This window comes from Microtus pennsylvanicus, chromosome 7 (assembly GCF_037038515.1).
Source record: "Microtus pennsylvanicus isolate mMicPen1 chromosome 7, mMicPen1.hap1, whole genome shotgun sequence".
Taxonomy (NCBI): domain Eukaryota; kingdom Metazoa; phylum Chordata; class Mammalia; order Rodentia; family Cricetidae; genus Microtus; species Microtus pennsylvanicus.
In genome coordinates, this window is record NC_134585.1 from 116,447,387 (window position 1) to 116,468,749 (window position 21,363).

The window sequence follows — 21,363 nt, forward strand, 5'->3', positions numbered from 1 at the left end:
TTGAAGTTTGCGGCAGCTGCCTGGAACAGATAGCTTCCCCAACCCTAATCAAAGTCACGTAACTAGTGACAAAAGCAGGTTCTAGTAGATGCTCTGGCACCGGAGTCCACGCTCTTTGTCACCACGCCATCTTCAATTGAAAGACCCTACGGATGTGTGAGTGTCGGCCTCACAGATAAGAACACTCTCAGCTCATGGATTTCGCTTCTTTTTAGAGAGAGAGGTCTTGTATTTCTGAGTACTTTGTTAAAATCATATAGCTGGTAGAAGACAACTAACTACCCACGGACCACGTGGCGTCACCTCCATTTCGTGTGCTTCAGAGCCACACTGGGGCCTCCACTGAGGACTCAGTGTCTGATAATATTCCCGTCATGTCTATGTCCTCCTGTGTAAAGACTCCATCTCAGAGAAGCAAGGTTACTGGAAACGGGCAGATGCTAGCTCATAGAGAATATCATACATTACCAAAAATGAGCCTATGATCAGTTTTAAAGGTGTTGAGTCTCTTCCATTTAAAAAGTTAAACTATCCCAAGATAGTTAAGAAAGTAGTCTTCTGTTGCCTTGCAAGAGGGTTAGAGAAGGGAACCCTTCACAAAACAAAATTCTTTTGTTTTTCTCAGAAGAGGGGCAGGGTCTCACTGGCCTTAAACTCTGTATCTGAGAAAGACCTCCTGATGATCCTGCTTCCATCTTCAAGTACTGGGGTTACAGACATGTGACAGCAAGGCCTGGTTTTGTGTGGTGCCTGGGATCAAACCCAAGGCTTTGCTAGGCAAATACTATTAACGCTGAGTCACATGCCAGCCCTAAAAAATTCTTTTCATTCATTAGAAAATGGAAGTTGTGACAGAAAGAGGGATGTCTAGTGGTGGCTTCCAAATAGGACCTGTGTGAGACGACATACTAATTCTATTGCCTTGTTGGCTTTTGGCTTCATTCTCAAACACATTTTCTAGGCGTTTTAGTTTCAGCAAAAGCAGAGTAGCTCTCAGCTCCATTAAGGAAGAGAGAAACAAAACCTCCAAGTAACAGACAGTTGGGACAGGTGGGGATATCCTTCTTTTGTCTGTAATTTCTGACCAAACCAGAAGCAAGGTCTCTGGTCCCCTTCCAGTGGTTTAAAGAGGGGACAGTAGAAATGTGATTCTGGCAGCAGAAAGCCCCCCAGTTTAACTCCTGGAACCCAGGGCAGGGATGGCTTAGGGATATGGAGCCAGCATGGAGCAGCCCACAGCCCAGCGAGAAGGATGTGGGAATGCTGTCCTCATGGAGCTTCCTAACCCTCAGAGTTACCTTCCAGCTCCAAGGGGGACAGTGAGGAAAGTTATTTTCTTCATCTGTCACTCAGAGAGGACGTTCATTTTCTTTACAGGGAGAGAGATGTCATCTCTACTGTTGGACAGGAACAAATTTTGTAAAAATAAGTATAATATGGTAGAGATGTCATAAGTGACCTGGCATCCTGGTTCTAGCAGGCTCCCAAAGCAGCTCGGGCTCAGGGATCATGTTCATTCCCCTCTAACCGCGACCCTGAGGGAGACGGTTCTGACCTTCAAGGGAGTAGTGGGAAAGTCTTGCTGTATGCTGGCTGCAGGTGCAGTCTAAAGATGCTGAGTGCCTCCTGGTCAGTGGCTTCACTGTACAGAATCCTGCTCACCCCTGAAGGGACAGCAGCAGTCACAGTGAAGACTGAGGACCTTAAGCTGTTAGGACAACACACTTACCACACACACTCTAGTTCTTTGATGACATGAGCAAGCCGTTGCAAATGTTCTGGCACAAACTGTAGGCGCTAAGAATTGGAAGGTAGATGTGAGCTGCCCACTTTCTACTTGGCGTGCAGAATAGAAGAAATTTAGGCTTTCTTGAGGTGGGTAAGAAGTACGACCACTCTAGCTGTGAATGTTTATTCTTCAAGTTGAGATTTCATTTGTGAGTTCAGGAGGAAGTTCTTTGGTCTTGGAAGAAGTAATTAGATTCTCCATCATAAGAAACAGTGGCTCCTGAGTCCAGACACTTGATTTACTGGCCCAAATTTTGTCAGAATTAGCAATGTAACCTGAGAAAAATCACAGAATCTCCCTGAGCTCCAGGTCACTCCATAGTTAGAAGATTTTAACAGGCTGTTGCTGTGATGGATAGGATTAGAACTAGATGTTAATGTTCCCTAACTTGGCAAATTCCATGAGATACAAAAGTGTCACAATATATTCCTTGATGTTCTGAGAGGGGAAAATCAGTAATGTGAGTCACAGTTCTTTTTTTTTATTTATTTATTTTTAAATATGTTTATTATGTATACAATATTCTGTCTGCATGAATGCCTGAAGGCCAGAAGAGGGCACCAGACCTCATTACAGATGGTTGTGAGCCACCATGTGGTTGCTGGGAATTGAACTCAGGACCTTTGGAAGAGCAGGCAATGCTCCTAACCGCTGAGCCATCTCTCAGCCCCTGAGTCACAGTTCTTAATGTAGAATTGCATGGACAGTCTTTGACTATAATCAGTTTTAATGTTACGTGTTTGTGCCATCCTGAATAATAGTCACTAGCCACATATGGCCATGTAAGACTACTGACCAAAGTCTTCCTCTTGAGCAGCGCAGGCACAATGAAGGTTCTCTTGCCCAGCACCATCCTGGACCTTTGTCCAGACCACTCACTGCAGCCTCTTGTCCCTTACAGCAGGATATAGATGCTCGTGCCTTAGGGTGACAGGTCCATCTTTGGAGGATTAAAGGGTGATACTACATGCTGTTCGAGCAGAGCACTACAGAGAATCTTCCAGGCAAAGGATGTTAGCCCCAAAAGAGAGAGTGAGAGAGGTGGGGGGGGGGGTGAGACACAGACCCCAGAGGTGAGTTCCGCAGAGATATTGTCCCCTTATGGACAGCCCATCCCAACCATGACAGAGCATGAGAGGAACTGCCCTGATACCAGGAAACGAGGGGCCTCCTCAGCAGTCAGTGATGGGAGAAAGGTTAGTAATGTCTGGCCATGTTAAGAGAACATTAGCATCTGAACAGAATGGAGAAGAATTCATGGAAGTGGGAGAGAGGGAAGTGTAGCAGGATAGTCAAAGTGAACTTGCTCGGAGGGCTAGGCTGAACTATTAGGAAGAAAGTAACACTGGCACAGGAGAAGGCTTGGTTCTGTTTTCCCTGCCCCTGGCCAAGAGTATGAAGACCAGGGAAAATCAGAGGTAGATGGCAAGCGTGTAATTGTACCTGCCGTCTGGAAGCCACCTGCGAAGGAGTCACCTTTCTCTTCTGGACTCTCCTCCAGGTGCTACGGCAGCCGACGACACTGAAGACGCAAGCACAGAGTTCACAGACAGCATCGAGGAAGAGGCTGCACACAACAGCCACCAGCAAGTAAGTCAGTGTCAGGCGTGAGGCTTTCCGGATCTTTCTCACCATCAGCCTTAGTGCGCTGGGAGTAGGAAGACATCTTTCTTGTAACCCTCCCCAGCCTGCTCCCGGGTTTTCCTTGGTCTTTTTCTGCTCATCCTACCATTTGATTTTTACTACGCCTTCTTTCTGCTTCTTACCCTTCCTACCCATCTGTGTCCCTGTTTCCTGTCTGTAGCTTTAGCTTCAGAAGAATTGTGACTCACAAGACCATGGATGTTTCCCCTCTTTGGCTTTTCTGACTGAAACACAAAACAGAAGACAGACATGGAAGGGTTGTTTGGGGGACAGCAAGGCCTTGGGCCTGCTTGACAAGAGAACTTGTCTGAGAAACTCCCAGGGGATTGGAATGCCTTCAAAGCAGGGATCTTTGTGAAACAGAAAAAAGCTTTGCTCTGGGGTCTGACAGAGCAAAGTCTTGCCAAGCTTCCGAATCTGTCACCGAGCCACCGTCAGAATTGTAATGTCTGAAGCCCAGGAGTGAATATCCCGGACCCAGGTTAAGTCACCCTTAGTGATCTTAGCACTCACTGGAACTCAGTGTCTCCACCTTGCTCTGGGGCATTCAACAGTCACACCTAAATGCCCGCGGCTCTTAAGTTGTTACAGAGAACAGGGATCATTGCCAGAAAGAGGCTGGGCTTTTCTAGTGGTGTCTTCTTTGGGGCTACTAGGAATGCTTGTAGGAAAAATGGGGGCTCCTGGGTCTGCCTGTACATTCCCTGCGTGAGAAAAAGAGGAGACGCCCATGAAACGGATAAGAAGAGGCCAAGTGAACAGACCCCAAACCGAATAGGATTTGGCCTCGTTTTGGGCTCTTGAGCACCTGAGTTTGTCGGGGACACCAGGCAGCACCCTGAGTGTCTTTGCTGTCTGTCAAGGTCTCCTTTTCGTTGCAGTAGTCATGACTGCCCCTCGCTCCTCCCTTGAGGGCTTTGTGTTAGCTCCACTTCTCCCTTTGCTTCTCCCGACTCCTCACTTACTAATGGGCTGAGGTTTTAATCACATTTACCACTGTTCCGACGCTCAGAGGTCTCTGCCCCTCCCTGACTCTGTCAAGGATCTTGGGTGTGAGAATTTGCAGGGTGAACAGAAGTCTGTTGTGAACAGATTGGGATGTCGGCTGGACACAGAGGCTCTTAGCAGCCGTGGGGCAGGAATAACGTCAGATTAAGTAAACAGAAGACACCGATACCATGGCCATCGGATTCTGCTTACCACGGTCTAACTCTCCTGGTGCTGCACGTCTCGCAGGCACACTGATTTGTAAAGCCATTTTTCCCCAGCCTTCTTTCCTGTAAGCTCATGCCGAGATGGCTAGACTCTACTTTGAGAAGGTCAGTCTCACCCCGGAGTAGACGTTCACCCCCACACGTCACGGCACTTATCTTGGTACTTGGCATAGGAAGTACTCAGTGTAATTGTAAGTTAGCAAAGCTTCAGACCAGGGTTTGCTCTTCGTAGACAGAAGTGTGCACCTCCTGGATGGTAAGCGCTGTTTTCCTGCGATCGCTCTTTCTTGAGAACTGGCTTTCAGCTTTTGAGTAGGAAGAACCTTGGTGGATGGCCTCACTGTATACAAAGCTGCTGTGAGTTCGCGTCATCTTTTGTGGAGTTTGAGTTGTAACTCTATTAAATAAAGCTTGCTTTGCCATAACTGCCGTGTGTCCAGATTCTAAAGGTTTGTTTGCTTGTTTCCCTTTAGGATTAGCCGGTGAGCAATTGAGACAAACTTTATTGTTGACCCCACACTTTTTTTTTTTTGAGACATGGTTTCTCTGGGTAGCCCTGGCTGTCCAAGAACTCACTCTATGGCCTCGAACACACAAAGATCAGCCTGCCTTTGTCTCTCAAGTGCTGGGATTGAAGGCAGGTGACATCGTCATTTGCCTGTCACACTCCTTTCTTAACATTTTCTATATACACTTTCTAAACACTTCTATACACACTTTCCCTGGCACACCCGTATGCACACTTTCCCTAACACACCCGTATGCATACTTTCCCTTGCACACCCGTATACACACTTTCCCTTGCACACCCGTATACACACTTTCCCTAATACACCCACATACACACTTTCCTAACACACCCACATACACACTTTCCCTAACACACCCGTATGCATACTTTCCCTTGCACACCCGTATACACACTTTCCCTAACACACCCGTATACACACTTTCCTAACACACCCACATACACACTTTCCTAACACACCCGTATGCACACTTTCCCTAACACACCCGTATACACACTTTCCCTAACACACCCACATACACACTTTCCTAACACACCCGTATGCACACTTTCCCTAACACACCCGTATACATACTTTCCCTAATACACCCACATACACACTTTCCTAACACACCCGTATGCACACTTTCCCTAACACACCCGTATACACACTTTCCCTTGCACACCCGTATACACACTTTCCTAACACACCCGTATACACACTTTCCCTAACACACCCGTATACACACTTTCCCTAACACACCCACATACACACTTTCCTAACACACCCGTATGCACACTTTCCCTAACACACCCGTATGCACACTTTCCCTAACACACCCACATACACACTTTCCTAACACACCCGTATACACACTTTCCCTAACACACCCGTATACACACTTTCCCTTGCACACCCGTATACACACTTTCCCTAACACACCCGTATACACACTTTCCCTAACACACCCGTATACACACTTTCCCTAATACACCCACATACACACTTTCCTAACACACCCACATACACACTTTCCCTAACACACCCGTATACACACTTTCCCTTGCACACCCGTATACACACTTTCCCTAACACACCCGTATACACACTTTCCCTAACACACCCGTATACACACTTTCACTAATACACCCACATACACACTTTCCCTTGCACACCCGTATACACACTTTCCCTAGCACACCCGTATACACACTTTCCCTAATGCACACGTATGCACACTTTCCCTAATGCACACGTATGCACACTTTCCCTAACGCACACGTATGCACACTTTCCCTAACGCACACGTATGCACACTTTCTCTAGTGCACCCATAAGCACACTTTGCCCATCTTTGTGTTCCTGGGCAAGAATCAAAGAAAGCAACTTTGTTTCATCGTATGTAGGAAGTTACTTGCCTTAGAGAGCTTCAGGTCTGACCATGATAGTAATCTTCCCTAAATATTACCCACCAAATCCAATGTCAAAAAGTCGTAAGGGCTATAAGAAATGCCTGGGAGATGTCCACAAGGACGTTAGAGAGCAGTCAGCCATCCCCGTTCATCTGAACATTTTCAGAGCAGAGAAGTTCATCAGGAATCAACTTTCAAATGCAAAAGGTTAGTACACTAAATCTGACAGAAAAGGGGAAAAACTAGTTTAAAAGAATAATATTTTACTATCAAATCATAATTAAAAGTATGGAGTACAATGTGATAATTTGATATACACATATATAGTGAAATAATTGAGCCAAGTTAATCAGTACATCTGTACCTTGCCTACTTTTTTACGGGGAATATCTGAGATGTACTTAGTCATTTTAAAACACACTTAGTACTAGCTCTCGTCACCAGGTGAGCAACTGACCTCAGAGCCTATTGCTCCTGTCTGTGTGAAGCTTTGTGATGTCTCACATCCCTGCTGTATCCCCCTCCCCACACCAGACTCTGCTGGCCCCAACCGTTCTCTCTACTTCAGTAGCTCAGCTCTGTCAGAGTCCTCACGTAAGTCACAGCAGGACGACGGTGCTGGTTTTTGTCCTTCTGTGAGCTTGTCTCACGTAGCCACCGGACCTCAGCAAATAACAGCAGAGCCCCTTCCTGAGACTCAACGATTTCTCACTCTATGTAGCTTACTCGTGCATTCACAGACACCCAGCTCAGCTCCATGGTGTGGCATTTGTGAACAGTGATTGGAAAGAGATGCTGATGTCACGTCACATAGTGATTTGAGTTCCTTTGGAAGCATATACCCAGAAGTGGTCATATAGTAGTTCGGTCTAGGTTTTTTGTTTTGTTTTGGTTTTTTGTTGTTTATTTTTTATTTATTTATTTATTTATTTATTTATTTATTTATTTATTTATTTTGGTACTTGCCATACCATTTCCACAAAGGCATACTTATTCAGCATCCTTTTCTCTTTACTTTCTAGTTTGTTTGTTGTTTTTTGTTTGTTTGTTTCTGGTTTTTTTGGGGGAGTTCTGAGGAGAGAGCCTAGTACCTCATGCATGTTGTCATTCACACACACACACACATATTTATATACACACACAACACTTTCTAATACATTGAGGTGATAGCTCCTTGTGGTTGTGGTTTTTTTCCTAATGATGACCGACACTTGATTATTTGAGAAATAATGATTTCTTAATATTTTAATATTGCCTGAAAATTGACCTTCACTGTTGAAAATGTGAAACAAAAGGCTGAAAACCAAGCAGCTCCACTCAAGCAGAAGTGCAGCTCTGAAGCAGCTCCATGAAGCACTGGGAAAGGCTAACGTGTATAGAAGCAATCGCACGAGTAAGCCAGGCGCCATGGAAACAGCCGTAAGAGAAGTGTGACTTAACATGGGACCCCGTGGAGTCACACTAGCAGTTCACACTGGGTGTGGGTTTAGTAAGAGAAGTGTGACTTAACATGGGAGCCCGTGGAGTCACACTAGCAGTTCACACTGGGTGTGGGTTTAGTAAGAGAAGTGTGACTTAACCTGGGAGTCCCACTAGCAGTGTGCACTGGGTGTGGGTTTAGTAAGAGAAGTGTGACTTAACATGGGACCCCATGGAGTCCCACTAGCAGTTCACACTGGGTGTGGGTTTAGTAAGAGAAGTGTGACTTAACGTGGGACCCCATGGAGTCACACTAGCAGTGCGCGCACTGGGTGTGAATTTACTGAGGAAAAGGACAGGAGTGTTTACTTTTCATAAGAGGTAAAAAGTTAATGAGTCTGGATCCTAATTCTCTTTTCATATGTTTATATTTAAATTATAACCTTAGAAGAAAAAAAACTTCCTTTCAGAGGTGTGAAAATTCAAATTAGGTTAGACAATGACCAGACCGCTACCGGATATCTACATTCAACCTGTAGCTCCATGTGCCCCAGAATGTCCGTGAGTGCAGCCCTGCAAATCCGGCGATTATATTACCACATCCTAAGATCGGACACCTCTACATCTAGGCAATGATTTCCTTTCTTATTTTAAAATGAGAAATATGATCAGATGAATCTTTTTTTAACTTAGTTATTTTTTTTATTTGCATTGGTGTTTTGCCTGCATGTATGTCTGTGTGAGGGTGTCCGATTTTGGGCATACAGACAATTGTGAGCTACCATGTGGATGCTGGGATTTGAACCTAGGTCCTCTGGAAGAGCAGTCAGTGCTCTTAACCACTAAGTCATCTCTCCAGCCACCAAATGAATCTTAATGCTTTCTGGCGTCAGCATTTCATGAGGCAAATGTTTCCCTTTAAAAGAAAATAGATATACTGAAACCAATTGAATAAAATACACACACAGGAAGATACTCTAATAATGGACAGTCTCATGAACGCTGGGTTGTTTTTTTTAGCAAAAACAACACTCAAGGTCAAGAGAGTGACTCTTGTGTTCACATTCAAATCTTTTAGTTCTGTTCATTGGGAACAGTTTACATAGACAGGTAACATCACAAAGTTGACTTGTGTATTTTTGCCTACCTCTTCATTATTTGGGGGGCATTTGAAATGGCTTCACTATGTAGCCCAGGTTAGCCTACCATTTCTCCTGCCTCGGTGTCCCAGGTGCTGAAATTACAAACCTGGGCCACCATGCCCGGCACATCACACAGTTAGGTGAAGGTTATGCTAATAGTCCTTCAAAGGAGCCCTGTCCAATACCCAATCCTTTGCTCTTACAATTGCCGGTGGGACACATGGAGACAGCACCAGGCAGCGCTCTTAGAGACAGACATTGTCTATAGTCTGGTCACTGCTGGACTCGCAAAGCTCAGACGGGATTGAATGTCTAAAGACTGAGTAGCTGTGTCTATGACTGTCTTCTATATGGCTGCGCATCACTTGACAATTTCAGTTGCTGGGGTACTAACTACCGTTTCATGTGTGCTATGAATGCATTCTGCCACAAATGCACAGCACAGCTCTGACGTAGCTTTGTTATGAGGAATAGCAAAACCCAACAGCTTTGTGACCACCCTCGCTGTCCTGTCAATCGTTGACCCATATGCCTCGCTCTGGGTCCTATTCTGTTCAGTATGTTAGTGACCTAAATGAATGTATAAAACATAATTCTATGAATCATCTCTGGTCAGGTGACCACTACATGGCTTATAGAGATGTACATTAACTATTTTAATGGCTTTATAATTAGGACATGATTCTATCCAACCGGAATAAATTTATATGTGACTAACATGACTCACGATATTAATAGAGATAAAAGAAAACAGCATGACACAGAAATTCCTGCAGGGAGGGGTGGAGAGTGAGGGTCGAAACTGGCCTGAAATTGAGTCTGACTCCCACACAGCACCGCTGCAAGCAAAAAGGAGCCAGTGTGACTGGGAAGCATGGGGAGTCCTGTTGAGAAGTGTGCTGTGGCACTGTTCATAAGCCCAGCTCTCAGGAGGATAAGCCAGGAGAACCAAGAGTTCAAGGACAGCCTGGAACACTAGTGAGACAAAGGCCAATATGAACTGTAAGGCAAGACCCTGTCTCAAAAACCAAGGAGGGAGGAAAGTGGAAGAAATTCTTATATTAAAATAGCCTCACACTGTGTAAGTTATCACACCCAAATTCTGAGTTGTATTAATACCCCTTTGAAGGTATAGAAATAGCTAGAGATAAGCCTAGCATATATGATAAGAAAGTCTAAGTACTCCTAACATCCCACTTGGGAAAATACCTTAAAATCTGTTATCAATGAAGCATTTAGGAGCGATGTCAAGAGAATCCCAAGAAGAAAGATACTGTAAAATCTCCTTTGTTTTTTTCTCTCACGTGCTTAGATTTATAGAGAATTTAGTTGACAGCATTGACGTACGAATGGTAATCAAAAGGAAAACTCAGTGTCTGGTAAGGTGGCTTCGCCTCAAACCCTGCGGTTGTCGGGTGGTTCTCCTGTTGTCAGTGGGACTGCCTTGCTCTGCCCTACCTGTGGCTCCATGATTTTAGTTCTGGGAATGGTTGTAGGCGTTCTGAATTTTCATCTCCTCTGTAGGGTCTGAGTTGCAGGCTGTAGTACGAAATCTAATGGGTCTTCATAACAACCCAGTGTCAGATATTAGGGGGCAAGAGCTGAAAGATTGGAGAGACAGAGCAGTCAGCCACTAGATCTTACTTGTACTAAATCCTCGGAACCAAGGGGGGCATGATCCTGTTCCTATGAATCTTCAGACTGAAGTCTCTGAGCTCCTGTCTCCTCCTGCCTTACTCCTCTCTCGCCCAGACATATACCTTCCTGTGTCCACCTCCCAAGGGATTAAAGGCGTCCCAATACTGGGATTGAAGGTGTGAGCTACCACAGTCTGGCTCGGTTTCTCTTTTAGACCGAATCAATCTCGTGTAGCCCTGGGTGGCTTTGAACTCACAGAGATCCATCTGCCTCTGTCTCCTGAGTGCTGGGATTAAAGGTGTGTGCCACCACTGTCTGACCTCTATGGCTAACTAGTGGCTAGCTCTACAATCTGATCTCCAGGCAAGCTTTATTTGTAGGATCACAAACAAAGTATCACCCCAACAGGCACGGGTTTAGCCACTGAGCCCTGGCATCCTGAGCTATGATCTTCACAGTCGAGGCTCTAGCGTTCTAGGGTCAGTGAAGCATCCTGACCTTGAAGCAGACTCTTTTAGGGGACTCCATGGCCTTATGAAGAGAAGCACCACAATATTGGCGTCCACTGGACCAGATTAAATTTTATGTGTCTGTATTCAGTGTTTCTTGCCCTCTCTGGATTCTCTTGTTCCGTGTGTGCATGTGTGTTTCTCGCCCTCTCTGGATTCTCTTGTTCCTCTGATGGAGGGCTTGCCTCCATCACTCTCCCCACCCACTGCATGCGTCCTCAGTTCCCAAACCCATCCCAGGGCCCTTAGGACTGGCTCGAAGAGGGGATCATTCAGTTTTGTCTTCTGTTTCCGTCAGGAGCTGCCCTTGCCTGTGTTCCTGGGTCCCCTCTTCAGTGTCCTGACTTCATTACACCACGTTTCTCTTTCAGCTCATCAAGGCGTCTTTGGAGAAAAGCCTGACCATGGAAACCCAGGATGTATGTCTTCAGCCTCCGTCCCCAGCAGGAGGGGACGGTAACAGGTGTCTTCAGGAAGAAACACTCCACCTGAGGGCTGAAGTCCGCCAGCACTTGGAGGAGAAGAGAAAGGCCGAGGCGGAACTGAAGGAGCTGAAGGCTCAGATGGAAGAAGCCGGGTTCTCCTCCGTGTCTCACATCAGGTGAGTCCCAACCTGCTCGCAGATGATCAGCCACCTCAGCCAAGGACTCGCCTTGCTCCAACCAAGGTGTTAGAGCTGCCCCAGGGTGATCCACAGCATAGACTCCATGCCTTACTGCTTTTATATCATCTTTAGAGACGAGTTCATAGTGTTAGACAGTGGTGGCCACTTTTGTTACTAAATCATCAGCTATTAAGTCGGTATCTGCTCAGGATTACTGCCCAGATGCATATGTGTGGACGTAATCTCACTCAGTCGTGTGGGTACAGCCTCCTGAGTTAAGTCCCATAGTCACCGACCCAGGAAGCTTCCCTGCTGCACAGAGACCTGGGAGAGGCTGGGGGGGGGGGGAGGCAGATTTACACAGCCTTGTCTGCCTCCATTCAACCCCTTTCAGAAGCGTAAACGGTTGAATCATGGAATTGCAGCTTTAATAATCTTTGCTGTCTCACGAAAATTATAAAAATGACAAGTACTGATTCATTGACTACTTCAACTCTAAGGGGATTTTTGAAAGGAAAAAAAAGGCTGAAAAACACATTGATACTATAGAGTTTCAGTGAGATCTCCTGTCTCAAATGACAAGATGGATATTCACAGTGGAAGACACCAGAAGTCAGCCTCCAGCCTCCACATGTGTACACACACACACACATACACTCATCCGTGCAACCACACACACACACTCATCCGTGCAACCACACACACACACACACTCATCCGTGCAACCACACACACACACACACACTCATCCGTGCAACCACACACAATTATTATTCAATCTTGTTATCATTCTAGGTATCAGTTCTTTATGTTGAACTGTCACGGTGATTCTTTCCTTACATTTTTCCTCAGTTAAAATATGTTTATTTAGGCATTTCTGTATGTGAATTTAGTTGTGGTGTCATGGAATAGAGCATCTCTTTCTACATACCCCACGTATAGATAATGTTGTAGGTTATTTTCATTTCTCAATATAGCTATTAACTTGAGAATCTGAGTTGTTTAATCCTCCACTCAGTCTTCAACACTGGTGTGAAAATAGAATATCCCCAACACTCAGCCCCTTGTTAAGCTTGACTCTCATTACTTTATAGTGTAAAACACCAGGCTTGACCTTAAACAGAAAGATAGAAAACTAACTAAATATTCTTCTCTCTACACCTTTCTTTTGCTCCTTCCTACATGCTAATTTTGGGAACAGACCTATACCCTTTTCTCCTTTGGAAATCTCTGATTTCAATGTTCCAAAGGATTTTCTCTGAATGCATACCTAACAACTTCTGCTTGAAACTCCAAAACTTTAGGATTCTGAGAAACCCAGTCTAGTTGCACAGCCAAGTACTGATTCTTTAGGATGTGAATTTGTGTGTATGTGTGTCTGTCTGTCTTCTAACTCGGTGTTCTCAGTCTAGCCCGTCTCATTACTTCAACACATGGAGATGTTTTATGTGACCGTCCTGTATGGTGGTCCCAGAAATACAGGATGACTAGGGGAAACACAGCATCTCTGTGTTATGCCCTATTGCATGGACCAGAAATATGGCAAATAATTAAATAACTACATTCTTATTACAGTTCTGATTAGTATTATTTATTTTTGGCATTTTGAGCTCCAGTTTATCACTCAATGATTTAAAACCAGTAATAAGTAATATAATGAAACCCTCAATAGCAGGTTTATCATATGCGGGATCTATTTTTGTTAAAGTCAAAACTTAATATTTTAAGTGTTTTGTGTATTCTAGAGGTAATGGATACTAAAGCATTTGAAAGTATGTGGCTAAGTAAAGAAAATAGACTGGGGAGTCTACTTTATGATCTTTTAATAATGCTGCCATCATATGGCAATGGAATCATGCGTTATGAGGCCATTCTGCCACACTCCCCCGCTGGGACTTCTCATGCATGCATGACGCTTGTTATAGGTCTCTGAGAGTCACGTGTGATTTCCGAGTCTATCGCGAGTTAAGACGTGGATGAAAAGGTCTTTGAAGAACTATAAACCCGGCCAAACCTAGCCACTCATTCTACGTTCTTTACAGGAACACCATGCTGAGCCTCTGCCTTGAGAATGCAGAGCTGAAAGAGCAGATGGGAGAAGTCATGTCTGATGGATGGGAGGTCGAGGAAGACAAGGAGAAGGGCGAGGCGATGGTGGAGACTGTGGCCGCCAAAGGGGGTCTGGATGAGAGCAGCCTTCAGGCTGAGTTCAGGAAAGTCCAGGGAAAACTGAAGAGCGCCTACAACATCATCAACCTCCTCAAAGAGCAGCTGGTCCTGAGCAGCTCGGAAGGGCACAACAAAGTGACACCAGAGCTCCTTGTGCGCCTGGCCAAGGAGGTCGACAGAATGAACATGGGCCTGCCTTCCCCTGGGATGCATCAGCACCAAGAGCCGGAGAACATGACCACAAGGCCAGGCCCCAGACCTCAGAGCCTCAATCTTGAGGCAGCCATCTCAGTGGAGGCCCAGCAAGTAAGTGAGGGCAGGGGCGAGGCGAGAAACTCAAAGAAGGGCTGCTGGGGGGTTCAGTTTTTATGTTACACTGGCCTGCTTTGTGTACTGAGGGTGGATGCCCTGATGCTCCAAGCAAGATGCTGTAATCAGAGGCATTCATTCAGGGTTCCCCACCATTGAACCGGTGTTTCTGAGCATTTAATTCCAAGCTACACACTGTGCCGGCAGTGGGCTGTGAACTGATGTCTTCTCTCCGGGTGCTTGGCATGTGGGGCAGAGTGTTCGGACACAGTGATCTTTTATTGGATGGAGATGCGATTCTATCGGGATGCTCTGGTCTTGACAGAGTCCAGGAAAAATGGTGTGCAATGCAATCTTCTTAGAACTGCTGCTCCCTCAGAGGTTCCCGAAGTGTCTGTGTCACGGCCTCCTGAGAGGTCACTGATTCCCTGCTGAGGGAAGGAGCTTTGCCTTAGATTCCGTGAAGTGGAGGATCCAGAGGCTTCTGAGAAGAGCCCCTGGGACAGGAATGTAGAGAGGGTGGGGTGGAGATTTCCACTTCTTCCTTTTAAGCGATTGAGTAAATGTTTACTGCGGGCTGCTCGAGAGACTTGTCTGGCAGTGTGCTACAATACTGCAGAGAGAAAGATAAATATAGCATTCTCCCTCCTCTCCAGAAGCTGCCGGAAAGCAGAGCACTGCCAATCGGCATGAGAACTGCCGCGGCAAACACGTAATCCACGCAGCCCACAGCGTTCCGACAGAGAGGGGGCTGGCACCACCTGGAGGGTAACCTCAGAGTGTCCTGATCCTTGTGATGATTCTTTCACAGCTGGAGAACAAGCCCCGGGCCCAAGACTCTGGACACCAGGCAGAATTTAGCCTCCCGGGGTCCACCAAGCACCTGCGTTCCCAGCTGGCCCAGTGCAGACAGAGATATCAAGACCTGCAGGAGAAGCTACTCATCTCAGAGGCCACCGTGTTTGCCCAGGCAAACCAGCTGGAGAAGTACAGGACCATCCTCAGTGAGTGTCTCCAGCTCGTGGTCATCAAAGTGTCCTCTCCCCATGAAGTCACCTGTTTCTCAGCTGTTATCTTTCTGCCCCACCTATAAACCATGACTTTAGTCTTAGACCTATGTGTAAACATTTTACTCCCATCTGTAGATGGATGTAAAATAAAGGAAGGAAAGGTTTCAGAGTTACAGTGGAGGGGCTGGAGGGGACTCCGTGCTTAAGAGCACTTGCTGCTCTCGCAGAAGACCCCGGTTTGGTTCCAAGAACACACAAGGTGTCTCCCCAGCCTCCGAGACACCCTCTACAGTTCAGGGTGTCCAACACTCTCTTCTGGCCCCCGAGGGTACCAGGCATGCACACGGTGCACATACATACACACAGGCAAAGCATTCATTACATGTAAAATAAAAACAAACACATCTTTACAGCTAGGGTGAAAATAAAGGACTGAAGCAGACTGATATCTGGGCTTGCTGATTTCCAGGGCCGTCAGTAAGCTGACTTGGCTCTCTACACGATGGGTTTTCCCTTTCCTCCGTTCTTCAAAATCCCATCGTTGCTGTCGCTCTAGAATCAGCGCTATCTAAGGGAGTTGCTGCATTGGTAGGGGTGCTCCTTATTCACATAGATATCGGGCACATGAACTTAGAAAGTTGAATTTTGGTTCATTTGATAAAGAGGCACCACAGGTAAATAAGAGCTACCTTATTGGACAGGGCAGGGCTAGATGTCTCGAGACTCTTAATCACGTCAGCTCCATTGACGCTAAGATTTTGTACATATAAGACCTAATGATTTCGCTGGGAGCTCCCTGACGTGGTACACGCAATTCCTGACTTGCCCATGTCTAGTCTCAACTAAGCCTCAGTTTTCAGAAGAGAGCTTCTCCATAGCAACCATGGCCTCACCCTGGTGGGGAGGATGCCTGCTACCTATGGCAGGCTTTGTCTTCTCCCATCGGGGTCCAAGAAAGCCTTTTCCCCCAGCCTGGCTCTGACTTCTTGGCCTTAAAAGCCAAGGTTTGTGCCACTAAGGTTGAGGGAGCATGTGGGATGTCCGGATATTCTGGGACAGCCACTGTGTCTTCCCGAACACAGGTGACTCCCTGGTGAAACAGGACAGCAAGCAAATCCAGGTGGACCTTCAAGACCTGGGCTATGAGACTTGTGGCCGGAGCGAGAACGAAGCAGAACGTGACGAGACCACCAGCCCCGGTAAGCACACGGTGTGTGGAGACCCATCCTCTCTCCCTGGAGTCATACGCTGCCTTCAGATGACTTAAGCCGCTCCCACCCATGATGAGTAGTGGCGCAGGGGAATTGGGACTGCAGGAGACTCAGGACCAGAGATGGACAGGAACTATTATGGAAAATACCTTGGCCTTTTATTTATTTTCCCCCTGAGAGAGGGTTTCTCTGTAGCTTTTTGGAGCCTGTCCTGGAACTAGCTCTTGTAGACCAGGCTGGCCTCGAACTCACAGAGATCTACCTGCCTCTGCCTTCCGAGTGCTGGGATTAAAAGTGAGCACCACCACTACCCAGCTACCTAGGCCTTTTTATGAGGGAAGAGATCTGTGAGAGTTATGTATACCTAAACTGTAAGTTTAGAATAAAACTTTTTATTTCGTATTCACAAAGGACTGTTGGGTACCACAGGATTTCTACAGATTTGAAGCTGAGGCAGTATAGTGGGGCTGTTAGGGACGGTGATCCAAATTCCGGACTGCTTAGTGCGAATCTTCTTCTTCTCTGTGCCTCGGTTTCCTTATCTGCTAAACGAGCAATAAAGCAACTCTCCAACTCACTGGCTACTCATATCAGTGAAATGAATAAATTCTAGTACAATACTCAGGCCAACATTTTACTGGTAAACTGGTGACTATGGCTGTCACGCCGGCTGCCACCTCCCTGGCACAGCTGTGATAATACATTGATTTGTTTGGAGATCTTGTTCTCCTAGGCCCTGCTTTTCGGACCCAATAGTTTTTAAGTTTCTTTTCTTTATTTTATTTTACATATCAACCACAGTTTCCCTCCCCCTTCTCCTCCCATTTCTTCTCTCTACCTCCCTTTTAACCCACCACCCCATCCTCCTCTCCTCCATCTCCAGTCAGATGGGGTAAGGTCTCCCTTGGGAATCAACAAAATGTGGCATATCAAGTTGAGGCCAAGGCCCTCTTCCCTGCATCAAGGCTGGGCGAGACATCCCACCATAGGGAGTAGGTTCCAAAGAGCCGCTCATGCACTGGGGACAGGTCCTGGTGGTCCCACAAAAGACCAAGCTATACAACTGTCACACAGATGCAGAGGGCTCCAGGTTTTCTTCAGGAAGATGTCTTTGTCTTTTCAGAGTGTGAGGAGCACAATAGTCTGAGGCCCATGGTGCTCATGGAGGGGCTATGCTCGGATCAGGGGTACTTGGACCCTGTCCTGGTCAGCCCACCTGCGAAGAAGCCTCTGGAGAACAAACCGGGGAGGCAGGAGGAGTTCCAGGCACATGGAAATTCGGACGACAGCTCTGTCCTGAGAAAGGACATCAGAGATCTGAAAGCCCAGCTCCAGAATGCCAACAAGGTCATCCAGAACCTCAGGAGCCGGGTCCGGTCCCTCTCCGCTACAAGTGATTACTCATCCAGTCTGGAGAGACCCCGGAAGCTGAGAACCGTGGCAACCCTCGAGGGCTCTTCACCTCACAGTGCCACCGATGACGATGAAGGGTGGCTGTCTGATGGCACAGGGGCTTTTTACCCTCCAGGGCTCCAGGCCAAAAAGGATCTGGAGAGTCTCGTCCAGAGAGTATCCCAGCTGGAGGCCCAGCTCCCCAAAACTGGACTAGAGGGGAAGCTGGCCGAGGAGCTGAGGTCTGCCTCGTGGCCTGGGTAAGGGGGGGACCGTTTGGGGCCCCCACTTGATTGATGTCTGTGCTTGGAACAGCAACCCTGGCCATTGTAAGAAAGAATGAGGTCAGGGGATGAGAAAGACACTTAGCTAAATAGTGGCTGAGCTGAGGGAAGACACAGGGACAAGCAGCAACACATCGGTGGTGGCGGCAGATCTCTGGGACGTCCCGTCACAGATGTTAAAAACATGACAGTTAAAGCAGTACAGGTAAAACTCGTCTCAGACACCTGACTAGAAGTCCCAGCTCTGCAACCTGTGAGCTCGACAAACTCTTTAGCCTCCCCCCATCTATTTGCTTACCTATAAAGGAAGGTAAGAGAGACCCTATCTCAAGGACAGTTACTGGACGTAATTGAACTATTACATGTGCTTCTGGTATCTGGCAGAGATTAAGCTCTCGGTGCCATTTTTAATGATCACGATTACCAATACTTTATGCTGAAAATAGTGCATGAACATACATCCCAGCCTCTGTCCTGATTCTACTGCTAAGTAGCGAGCCAGTCTAAGACATAGAGACCCATCCACCTCTCGTGGTCCTCTAAGCTGACCCAGTTCAGCTGGCTCTTCCACGTAGCTGCTGTCAGGTGGAATCTGTGGCCAGGGTGATCTGAAAGGACCTTTTTTAACCCATGCCTCGGCTCCTGGCTTCTCCCTTTCTCCATGTGGCTTTGTCCTTGAGGACGTCTCCTTTGACTTTGGTTTCTCATGATGTGATAGTCTTTGGCAGTGTTGCTTCCACGGGGACCAGCACTAGAGCTCGCCAGGCAGCTAAGAACTACTCCTTAACTGGGCACCGGGATGCTCCCATTGTGTTATGGAGGTTAGCATGGTCACAGAGTCTTCCAGACTCAGTCATGCAGAGGATAAACCTTTCTCGCTGATGGAGGACTGGCAGAGCTGTGCTGCAGGAGAGCATATGACGTGGGAGAACATATGACATGGGAGAACATATGACACGGGAGAGCGTATGACGTGGGAGAACATATGACATGGGAGAACATATGACACGGGAGAGCGTATGATGTGGGAGAACATATGACATGGGAGAACATATGACACGGGAGAGCGTATGACGTGGGAGAACATATGACACGGGAGAACATATGACACGGGAGAGCATATGACATGGGAGAGCATATGACGTGGGAGAGCATATGACATGGGAGAGCATATGACACGGGAGAGCATATGACACGGGAGAACATATGACACGGGAGAGCATATGACGTGGGAGAGCATATGACACGGGAGAACATATGATATGGGAGAGCATATGACGTGGGAGAGCATATGACACAGGAGAGCATATGACATGGGAGAGCATATGATGTGGGAGAGCATATGACACGGGAGAACATATGACGTGGGAGAGCAGATAACAGGGGAGAGCATATGACACGGGAGAGCATATGACGTGGGAGAGCATATGACACGGGAGAGCATATGACGTGGGAGAGCATATGACGTGGGAGAGCATATGACATGGGAGACGCTAACTACTATGTTTACAAAAGGCCATCTGCCACAGATCAGAGCATAGAAGAAATTCGTGCATCGGACAGTATTTGATGTACGAGATAGAGAAAGTCCTATATATCGTAGGCTTAGGATTTAAAATTTCTAAGTATTTATAGAGTATCTACTGTGTGTCCACACTATACTAGAGCTGTATGGGATGTAAAATGTGGGATTTTATTTACTCTCACAGAACTTACGGTTTAGTTTTGAATATGACGAACGTTCTAGAAGAGTTGAGAGCAGCGGCCTCCTAAACGTTTTGGTGCCGTAGCTTCTCAGCATGGATCATATGACTCCTGAGGCAGGGGGTGCTTAGGTGTGGTCGCACAGCGGTTTCTCTCAGGAAGCCCCGTAACTCAGCACTTGCTCTTTCCTCATCCTCCCTTTCCCCTCTCTTTCCTGCACTAGAAAATACGATTCGTTGATCCAGGATCAGGCCCGAGAACTGTCATATCTGCGTCAAAAAATCCGAGAAGGACGGGGTATTTGTTATCTTCTGACCCAACACGCCAAGGATACAGTAAAGTCCTTTGAGGAGCTCCTCAGGAGCAACGACATTGACTACTACCTGGGCCAGAGTTTCAGGGAGCAGCTTGCCCAAGGGGGCCAGCTGACGGAGAGACTCACCAGCAAACTCAGCACCAGTAAGTTGGCCACTGGCACGGTCCTAGGCTCGGGTGGCTACCAGTCCCCCACAGCAGGATGTTCTGTCCCAGTATCCAGGGTCCTTCCTGTCTCGAGGGTCATTTCTGAATTAGGACTCCCACGAGCAGCATCAGGCTCAGCCATTATAGCCATTACAGCTCCTATAGTACCCAGACTCAAGAGGCCAATGTGCAAAATTATGAATTTGGGTCCACCTACCGGAAAAGGGACTTGTCATCTCAGATACACAAGAAGGTTGATATGTAAGAGTCGGTGGTCGCACGGCTGTGTGTGTAGAAGCCAGGCTGCCACCGAATGTGGAGGCTGGAGTATTACAGAGAAGAGATGGGGATGGGTCTGGTGACCAGTCAGATAAAATATATTTCGGTCTTTAGCCCCAATTTGGGCATATGAAGGCATGGCTGTGAGCCAGGTCAGGGGTAGTCTCCCTGGCGAGCTTCGGTGAGCTGCCTGCTTGCCTCTCTAAGGATTATCACAGGTGTTCACCCACGAGTGGAGTCAGGAGACAACCAAGATGTTATAATAACAAGGAGCATGGAAGCAGGAGACCAGTTTCTGGGGTACAGGAGGGGGCCCAGCAGGAGAGGTGAGGATAAGTGTAAGCCACAGAGGACTTTATGATCAAAGGATCTCATGTACGTCTGTGGCCAGCTCACCATGACACCCTTTGTTTTGTATGGTTAATTTATAATGATAAGAAAGACATAGTCCACGGCTGAAGAAGGAGCTCCGTCTGTAAGTGCTTGCCGTGCAAGCAAGAAGACGTGAGTTCAGTCCCCAGAATCTACATATGCAAACCGGCATATGGTAACACACACACTTGTAATCATAGCCCTGAGGAGCCAGAGACAGACGGGTCTCCTGGGCTTGCTGACCAGACAGCCTGGCTTAGCTAGTGAGTCCCAGTTCAGTGAGAGACTGTC

The 21,363-nt window shown here is 47.0% G+C and overlaps 1 protein-coding gene across 13 annotated transcripts in view; it reads left to right on the top strand.

Moving 5' to 3' along the window:
• Positions 1–21,363, top strand: part of Pde4dip (phosphodiesterase 4D interacting protein) — a 213,693-nt gene that overhangs the window by 165,214 nt on the left and 27,116 nt on the right. For 10 of the 13 annotated variants that reach the window (XR_012911416.1, XM_075981819.1, XM_075981818.1 and 7 more), the window contains 7 exons: positions 3,291–3,379; positions 11,648–11,877; positions 13,923–14,355; positions 15,170–15,362; positions 16,451–16,567; positions 17,703–18,231; positions 20,183–20,418. Coding sequence is in view for 12 of the 13 variants with exons in the window: in XM_075981819.1 (XP_075837934.1) it covers positions 3,291–3,379; positions 11,648–11,877; positions 13,923–14,355; positions 15,170–15,362; positions 16,451–16,567; positions 17,703–18,231; positions 20,183–20,418 (1,827 nt within the window). In the remaining variant the exon portion in view is untranslated. Of the gene's footprint in view, positions 1–3,290; positions 3,380–3,593; positions 5,071–11,647; positions 11,878–13,922; positions 14,356–15,169; positions 15,363–16,450; positions 16,568–17,702; positions 18,232–20,182; positions 20,419–21,363 lie in introns of those variants that run through there. The other 3 variants (XM_075981824.1, XM_075981825.1, XM_075981823.1) reach the window with 1 other exon arrangement.